This window comes from Alosa alosa, chromosome 7 (genome assembly GCF_017589495.1).
Source record: "Alosa alosa isolate M-15738 ecotype Scorff River chromosome 7, AALO_Geno_1.1, whole genome shotgun sequence".
Taxonomy (NCBI): domain Eukaryota; kingdom Metazoa; phylum Chordata; class Actinopteri; order Clupeiformes; family Clupeidae; genus Alosa; species Alosa alosa.
In genome coordinates, this window is record NC_063195.1 from 21,531,675 (window position 1) to 21,541,674 (window position 10,000).

General features: G+C 42.4%; 1 protein-coding gene across 1 annotated transcript in view; it reads right to left on the reverse strand.

Moving 5' to 3' along the window:
• The window catches only part of sdk1b (sidekick cell adhesion molecule 1b), a 296,641-nt gene that overhangs the window by 164,707 nt on the left and 121,934 nt on the right, over window positions 1-10,000 (reverse strand). Inside the window, 1 exon segment of the mRNA XM_048249003.1 lies at window positions 8,595-8,754. Coding sequence (XP_048104960.1) covers window positions 8,595-8,754 — 160 coding nt within the window.

Below are 10,000 nucleotides of genomic sequence, written 5' to 3' on the forward strand. Positions count from 1 at the left end.
ACCCGATCTGAGAGTTGGCTTTTAGAACCTATTTTCCTGTAAGAATGTTACCATTCTGTTGTTTATGATGCTACAGAACAATACAACAATGCTTAAGCAACAATGCTCTTGTAGTTGTTTGGACTAGTTTATCTCCTCGCTTTTGCAGATTGGTATGATTTGATTTTCTTCCATGGGAAATGACCAACAGCCAGAACCAGATTGAAAAGTTTGAGAATGGATTGCTTCAGTATTGGACTGCTGTACTTAATGATTTCATTATGTATCCCATCGCACCCATGCCTTTTTGTTTTTTAGGGTTTTTTTTTTTTTCATTTAATTCGACTAGTGATAAAAGGGGTGTCTAGATTGTTCAATTCATTTTTACTTTTGATTCCAATTCTTGTAATTTATCAGTCAATTGTGTTTTGGAGTGGATTTAGTTTATCTTCACGTAGTTGCCCAAAATGGTCTGTCAGATGTTTGCATCACATGGGGGGATCTGTTTAGTTTTTTGGTGATCTCAAGTTTGTTCCGCTCCCCAAAGATGAATTTTTGACAGCATCTTCTATATCTTGTAGCTTTTATTCTCTCTCTCTCTCTCTCTCTCTCTCTCTCTCTCTCTCTCTCTCTCTCTCTCTCTCTCTCTCTCTCTCTCAATTCAATTCAATTCAAGGTTGCTTTATTAGCATGACTGTAAAGAAATTAAGTACAGTGTTGCCAAAGCACAATTAAAACAACATAACAATTAGAACATTGACAGCATTACAGGAAACAGTAACATGAAAAATTGTGTGTATACCCTCACTTTCTCTCTCTTTTTTCACACACACACACACATATGCATGTGATCACACACACACACACACACACACACACACACACACACACACACACACACGGGCAGCATACACATTATAATACATTGGGATTAATTACAGACATTAGGTTGGGTATTGTGGCAAAATTAATCCGGACTCACTGTCCCTCATGCCCGTGTGGAAGCTGTAACGTATTTTGCAGCCAGCAGACGGTCAATCCTTCTCCTAGCAGATTGGGCCAATTTATCACTTTGTCTTTAAGGGGCTAAAATTTGGAATTTTATTTGAGAATGTAAAAAAATATATTTTTCTAATCTGTTCAAACTTTGGACAGTTATAGAAAAGTGCATCTGTTTCAACCTCACCAGTCATACAGTGACCACAAGGAGCTCTTTGGGAAGCCATGATTTTTTGTACCGGCCTTTCTCTATGGCAGGAGGCTGTGGTCATAGCCTGTACTTGGTAAGGAAATCTGTCTCTGCTTTGTATCTCTGACGGTGGAAGGGTACTCTGCCAATTCATAATCTCGTTTTGGTGACAAGTAACATTCTAATTTGGATTGTGATTTTGTTTAATCATCCCAATGTTCAGATACTTATTCTTACTTTGATTCATAATTTGTTTTACTTTGATCTGATTTTGAAAAACGGTGCTGGTCTGAGATCGATGGGTTAGAGTATTAGTTAACTTCAGAACCAACTGGCAAAGGGGACTGGTTTAGGGCTGACCTCTTGGGACATGCTTGAAACTGTATGGTGTTTCTCGTCACTAGAATTTAGGTGGATCAGAATTTTAAAGATCTTTTTGTATATTTAATGCCAATGGGAATCTGCCTAATTCTGCCCTGCATGCATTGTTGGTGTTTTTTCCTTTGGACTCTAAGAATGTTTCTAAACCTGATTTCTGCATGGGGATTCAGTGGGATGTTTGTCCCATCTAGTGTAGTCGATCTAGCTTGCTGAGTGGACCCCATACCTAGCATCCATATAATGCAATTGGCATTATTACACTGTCGAATATTTTTGCACCAGATTTTTTTAATTGGGATTTGTATTTCATGGAAATTTCTTTTTGATGGCATAGAAAGAGGCTCTCCCGAGCTTTATCTTTTAAGCATTCACTGCAAGGTCAAAGCTTCCTGAGGGGCACTGAGTTTCAGGCCTAGAATAATCATAAGATAAAAAGAATGTTCTAGAAGCGGTGTTTCCTAGAGTGAAAGGGTCTGCCTGCCTGAGATCTTGCTTTCTTTTGGAATATTACAATCTTTGTTTTGTCCAAATTGACTGTCAGGGCCCAGTTCTGACAGAATTGCTCTAGCAGATCCTAGGTGCTGCTGTAGTCCTTGTTCTGAGGGTGACAGCAGCAAAAAAATCTGCAAAAACAGAAAATTAACTTCTGTATTGTTTAGGGGTGAGTCCAGGTGCTGTAGATTGTTCCAATACCCGCTAACTCATTGATGTAGATATTGAACAGAGTTGGACTCAAGCTACAGCCCCTGTCTCACCCCAGCCCTGAGTGAAGAATTCTGTTCTGCTGTTGTCAATTTTACAGCATTTTTATTGTCCATATAAATAGATTTGATTAAATCATAGGTTTTGCCCCTACACCACTTTGTAAAATTTTGTAAAAATAATCCATTGTGCCAAATTGAGTCGAAATCTTTTTAAAAGTCTACAAAGCATGCAAAATTTTCTTTTGTTTTCCTTTTTAAAACATGGGTGTTGATTAGGGTGTGTAGAGGGTGTAAATGTGGTCAGTGGTTCTATGTTTTGGCAAGAATCCAATCTGACCTTTACTCAAGACATTGTGCTTGATAAGGAGGAGCCTGTATCACGAGTTTAGAATACAACGAAAACCTTCCCCAGGTTACTGTTCACACAGATGCCTCGGTAGTTATTGGGGTCGAATTTATCTCCACTCTTAAATGTGGGGATATAAGCCCCTATTCCAAAAGATCTCAGGAAAGCAGCCAGCTTGGAGAACAAGGTTAAATAGTTTTAAGATGACCCTGTGTGCAGCTCAGGGGTGCCTGTTTCAGGCATCTCTGTTTTTTATATTGTCGGAATCCACATGCTTTTTTAGGTTTGAGTTTCAGGAGTGCTTCTGCTAATTCTTTAGATGTGATTTAAGTAATCAAGGGGGTTTGATGGTCTTTAATGACTTTTTAGGAGGTGTAATTTTTCCATTATAATTTGTTGGCCAGTGGTGAGGTTATCAGGGGAGGGATTTTCTCATAGAGTTGCATGAAATAATTCCTCCATGTTTCTCCATCTTTCAGGGGTAGCTCTGGGTTTGTTTGGGATTCAGGGTGTTCCACTTTTTCCCAAAACTGATTTTAGTTGATTGAACTTTCAATTTCATCTAGTGTTGCATTATAGAGATTTAGTTTTTTCTTTTTGAATCATTTGTTTATATTCTTTGAGTTTTTGCAGTAATTTTCTCTCATCTCTGGATTGTTTGGTTTGCCGGTGTTTTTGATTTGATAGTTGTCTGAGATTTTTTTTCCTCATCATATCACACTCCTTATCAAACCATTGCTCTTTGTGGACTTTATTTTTGGGTTTGGAATTACCTCTAGAAGGTTTGCTTTATGTGCAATTATGTGGTAAGTTCATTTTACTTGATTCTGGCTGTTTTAACAGCTGGTGGATATGGATGAAATTGTGTTAGTAAAAAATATTAATTTTATTAGTAATTTCAGAAGAGTTTGGCTGCATTGGTGAATTCAGATGCACTGTCAGATGTCCATTTATAGGTTGGTTTGAGTTTTAAAAGCTTCTTAGTATCTGTTATCTTTATTTGCATAGTTCTTTTTAGGTATACATTTATTTGACAGTGATCTGAAAGAGGAAGTGGTCTTACAGTGAATGCGTTGATGGAGGAGGGGTCCATGTCAGTAATTGCATAGTCAACTACACTAGACCCAAGAGCTGAGCAGTATGTGAACCGACCTAATGAGTCCCCTTTCATCCTACCATTAAGAAAGTACAGGCCTAGGCCTCGACAGAGATGCACTAACTCCTTACCATATTTGTTGGTGACAGAGTCAGGGGTTGTGTCTTGGGTTTGCTGTGATTTCTAAGTTTGGTGATGAAATAAATTTGTTTTCTTTTGCACTGATTTGAACTATTTCAATTTCAAGGCCCGGTTCTGGCATTGAAATCACCCTGAAACAGCACATTCCCCTGAGCCTGGAAATTGCTGCATTCTGTTGTCAGGTTGCTAAAAACTCATCTTCACAGTATGGTGACTCTGCTGGTGGGGTGTAGATTGTACAAATGTACAGGTCACCTTCTTGACTTATAATCCCATTTTTAAACTTTAACCATATCTGAGTGAGATCTCTTTTTATAATGGATAAATAAGAGTGACAGGTATTCCCTAAACCAAATTATAACACCCCTGAATCTCTGCGTGTTTGATGTTTTTGTTTTCAAAGATGGTAAAATAATTTCTTTGTAGTCTGAGGGACAGTGTGTGTTTATATCTGCCTTACACCAAGTTTCTAAAAAGAACAACAATGTCATGGGTTTTGATGTTAAGCAAAAGTCATGATTAAGACTCCAAATGCTGATGAATAAAGCCCTTGGATGTTCCAGGAGCTTATAGAAAAAGATTTAACCATGTATAAATGTTTTTGGTTTCAGAGTAGTCTAAAGAGATGTTTAAGAGGAAGGGAGAGATATATGCTACATGTGAAGTGACATGCTCTGCATTCTGTAATATATTACACATTTGCATTCAGTAACATATTACACATTTTGAACTATATAATATATATAATAATAACTTTTTTTTTTTTTTTTTTTTTTACCTCTTTCCCTTTTACAGTTTAGCTCAATTTCTTAAAGATGAGATGAAGAAGTTGTCTCACCTCTCCAATGTCTGTATAGACAGGGTGGTTTTACCTTGGAGAATGTCTGAGGTATGTTAGATTTTTGCTGTGGGACTCCACAGCAGTGGCAACTGTTCAGCAGAGTGTTGTCTTTATAAGCTGGTGGTGTGGATGGGCCTTGGGTGAGGGCACAGCTCAGCTTGGCTGGGTCCTATATTAATGGGTTGCGGGATGCTGGGTTGAGCCCAGTTGGACTGTGTCCTGCTAGCCTTGGTGTTGTTGGGCTGGGTTCTGGTGGTCGGGGCAGGTTTGGTCGGAGTTCTGCTGGGATGAGTTTAGCTCGTTTGGGCTTGGTTAGTCTGCCCGATGGAGTGGACCAGACTCCATTGGGGTTGGGTTTCTGTTGTCTGTCCTTGAGGGTGGGTTTGCCTGATTGGGTGGGAGAAGTGGGGAAGTTCTGTCTAGAGTTGTGTCTTTCAGGTCTTTTGCCAGTTGTCTGACTGCGTCACGGGTTAGGTGTACGTGGTCGAAGAGATGATCCTCAGACAGAGATGGATGATGAGCAATGCGGGTGTTGGGTATTTTTGAGCAGTATGACAATATGTCTTGGTTGATCTTGTTGATCAAGTCTTTGGGGAAGTCTTTTCTGTGGAGGAGTGATGAGATGATGATGTTTGCTGTCGGGAATTCTTCATGGGCCTTCTCTGCCACTGTTTTTATGGACTCGGCCACTGCCTCTCTCTTGGATCTCAGGTTGTTTGTTCCCATTATGAATTATGATGTTTTGTGGGTCCAAAAGAGTGGAGGGGCAGAGCATTTGAAACAGATTCTGTGGTGGGGCACCAGAATTTTGCTACTCTGTGGAGTGGGAAACAGTTTTAAGGGGGTCAAGGAACCGTCCGTTTGAGTCCATGAGTATGGCTGTTTTTGTGGCTGGTTGATGTTGTACAGAGGGTGAGGTAGTTGAAGTCGAGGGAATAGTGGGAGTTGGCAAGGGTTGAGGGGTTTCTGTAGTAGGTATCAGCCTGGTTGGAGGGGGTGGGCAGGGGTGAGGCCAGATGAGGTTGTTTCCGCTGGCCTGGCTGCAGAGGTAGGTGTGGCTGGTGAGGGACTGTTGGGTTGAAGAAGCAGGTAAGGTGGGCATGGTGGTGAGGGTGTGCTCATCTGCTGAGATTCTGTTCCTGCTGGTGTCTGGGTTGCTCTCTAACGTTGTTGAGTTGGTGGTTAGGCTGGAAAGCTGTTCAGTAAGGCTCTGAATAATGTTGCTTTTCTGTTCTAAGGAAATTTTTACTAATGTCAATTCAGTGTTTAGGCTGTTGTTTTGTTCCTTTAAGTTGTTCATCTCTAGTTCAAGGTTTTTTATTTTGAGTTCATTTTCCTTTTTAAATGTTTTAAATTCCTCCATTAGCTGTTTGGTAGTGTCACTGTCTATCAGCTGACTTTCCTTGAATTCAGCAATTTCCATCTCCACAAACGACAGGCACTCCTGGATCCTCTGCACTGACACTGTCCTGGGTGTTTGAGGAGAGTGAGGGAGAGGCCCTTGGGTGGAGAGGGGCAGGGGGAGGAGGGCCGTGGTGGAGCCAAAAGGAGCAGGGGGGAGGGGAGTGGGTCTTGGGGTCTCTGCGGCTGCAGCAGAAGGGGACAGTGGGCTTGACTTTCTCTACCGGGCTTTAAGCTTTGAAAAGTCTCTTTCAAATTGATCTAGGCCTGTCTCTGACCCTGAATCATTACTGTTCCATTGTTGTATATGTTGATGTTGAATTTGGGCTTAGAATCCAAATAGAGTTGCCTCATTGCTTTGTTCCCAGCCATTTTGAGCGCTTTGTTGTAGGGAACTAAGGGTCTGGTGCCATGCTTCTGGATGGCTAGTAAAGAACACCAGATCTACCTTTGTTTCCTTGCCATTTAGGACCATAAAGTCTGCTACTAAGGTTTCTGGTGAGTCTCTTAGTAGCTGCTCCTTGTATTTCTCTTTCTCTGGATCTCACTGTTGACTGTGGCTGGGTAGCTGACAGCAAGGCTACTGAAGCTCTACTTCAATGTAGCCATTTTCAACTGTCATGGAATGTTGACAGTGACACACACTACTGACAGCTCTGCCTGCAGCTTTTATGAGTGAGATATCCTATTAGCTGCTAGCTTTAACAATCTTGATTTTTGGCTTACCTCCTAGTTTCTTTCCTCCAAATTATGTTCTTTTTAATGTCCAGTGGTGATCCTGTCAGAGCCCTTCTCGGGGTGTCTCCTTGTGTTGACAGTTGTTGGTATTCAGTATATTTCTTTGTATATTCCTTTTGGTAGTTTCTTTGATAAGCTTCTTAGTGAAAAGTTAGCCAAAACAGAGCCAGATTTCTTCTTTCAGAGATGTGATAAAATCCAAAGGGGAGTTTCTTGAAAAAACTTGCTCACACCGTTCCTATAGGCTTCATCTTCATTTTATAACTTTAGTTCTTTAGACTAGACTCTTAACCAGTAGTTTAGTACATGTTTATGAGGAGCTCATATTTTGCTGCTTCACTGCAGCTGTAGAACTCTCTCTCTCTCTCTCTCACACACACACACACTCTCTCTCTCACACACACACACACACACGTTATCTATCTCTCTCTCTCTCTCTCTCTCTCTCTCTCTCTCTCTCTCTCTCTCACACACACACAGACACACACACACACACACACACACACACACACACACTCTCTGATGGCAAGCGGACAGGCAGAGAGGCCCAAGAAGCCGAGTGTCCATTTCTCCTCCCCGGTTACTTCTCATCTGATGTAACCTGGTGAAAACATGCTAACCGTCCTGCTACTGATCCATACCGCCCCTCAGAGGGAAAGGGGGAGAGAGAGAGAAGAGAGGGATGAGGAGAGGGAGATGGGGAGGGATGGAGGGAGAGAGGGATTGGAAGGGAGAGATTGGGAGGGAGGGAGGGATAGATGAAGTGTGTGTGTGTGTGTGTGTGTGTGTGTGTGTGTGTGTATGTGTGATTGAGAGAGTGTATGTGTGTATGTGTATGAGAGTGTGCCTGTGTGTATGTGTGTGTGTGTGTGTGTGTGTGTCTGTGTCAATTGAGAGAGTCAAAGTCAAAGTCAGCTTTATTGTCAATTTCTTCACATGTTCCAGACATACAAAGAGATCGAAATTACGTTTCTCACTATCCCACGGTGAAGACAAGACATATTTTACCAATTTAAGTCCACAGACAAACATAACATTCAAGTAAACAAAAAGTAAGTAAATAAGTAAATAAGAGGGCACATATAATAATGAAAAAAAAATAAGAGCAGCAAAATTTGGTTGAAATTGTGCATAGACAGTCAATAAAATACTAGTGCAAAGTCAGGCCAATAAAAGGCCTGGGTAGTTCTGTTTGACCTAAGTAAGAAAGAAAGTGGCATAGTGGTGCAAGTTATGTAAGAGCAGCAGAAGTGTTGTGTTTTCAGGACAACAACAACAAGTTGTAAAGTGTACAAGTGTGCAAGTGTGCAAGTGGAGTAGTGCAGGCCATTGTGGGTCCAATGTCAGGATGCTATGTAGCTGAGGGTGGAGGGGGGAGAGGAGGGAGAGTTCAGCATCCTTACAGCTTGGTGTATGAAGCTGTTGGTGAGTCTGGTAGTCTGGAGGCGCGGAGGCTTCTGTACCTCTTCCCAGAGGGTAGAGTGTGTGTGTGTGTCTGTGTGTGTGTGTGTGTGTGTGTGTGTGTGTGTGTGTGTGTGTGTGTGTGTGTGTGTGTGTCTGTGTGTGTGTGCATCTGTATGTGCGTGTGTGTGTGTGTGTGTGTGTGTGTGTGTGTGTGTGTGTCTGTGTGTGTCTGTGTGTGTGTGCATCTGTATGTGCGTGTGTGTGTGTGTGTGTGTGTGTGTGTGTGTCTGTGTGTGTGTGTGTCTGTGTGTGTGTGTGTGTGTGTGTGTGTGTGTGTGTGTGTGTGTGTGTGTGTGTGTGTGTGCGCGCGTTACCTGTACTCAGGTGTGAAGGGTGTGATGTCGGTTCCGTTGCGGATCCACTTGTACTCGAGTGGCCAGCTGCCCGTGGCCAGACAGGTCAGAACCAGCCGGTTCCCCTCCAGAGACACCTGCTGGACACCCGGCTCCGTCTGGAAGGACGGCGCCACTTCGCCTGTGCGCGCGCACACACACACCACACACACACACACACACACACACACACACACACACACAGAGGGAGAGAGAGAGGATGTTATGTGGTGATCACACTATCACACCGGATATAACAGACGTGGAGGCAGTGGTGGTGGATAGGCGCAGAAGCAGAAAGAGGAATGCAACACTCAGACAGACCATAATACTTCCACATACATACAAAAGTTGCTATGCATTTCACTTCTGCTGCAAGTGAAAATCTCATTCGAGAACTTAACACACACACACACACACACACACACACACACACACACACACACACACACACACACACACACACACACACATCCACCCACCCCCACATACACACACATACACACACACACACACACACACACACACACAGTGTGCACATCAGAGTACTCAGGTGTGTGTGTGTTATTTATGCAGTGACACTAAAAAGGTGGATGAGGGCGTTCGGACGGTGCCCTGGAGGACGTGAGTGAAAGAGGAACGTTACGCAAGTGTCTGAACAAGACAACACATCCAATCCCCTACACAAGCTACTCTAGACAGTACATTGTGTCTTGCTGCAGTCTCATTCAACTCAACTGTTACAAAGATGGCCTGTCCACTTTAATAACACTGTACAATGATTCACCTGTGGGCCAGGGACGGTAGACTATTGTACATCCTACTTTAAGTTGTGTAAATATCTATTTTTATATGTTATATGCAATTTATTTTTATACACAGCAGTGTAGTAGTCGATGTGTTTCTATTTATTAGTACGGTTTTATGTGGAGTCTGGTCACAGTGTAGAGAGCCTTGATGTGACAGACCAGGTACTGTTGTATTGAATTCCTAACCAGCAACCGAGCAGCTCTCTCATTCTCCTATGCCATGTGTGTACTCTCTCACAAAGTGCTCTCAAACAAACACACACAAACACACACACACACACATACACACAGAAAGACACCCATACACAGAGAGAAAGAAACACACAATCACACTTCCACACACTCATACATACACACATATACAGAAAACATACAAGCTAGGATTCTATACACAATGACATCCACGACCACACACAAACACACAGACACACAAATACACACAGACACACACACACACACACACACACACACACACACACACACACAGAGTGCACATGGGGAATATTTCAATGAAGCCATTGCAGGGAACCAACAAAGCACAATTGATAGCCCCCCTCTTCTTCGCGATGGGGTTCAAAT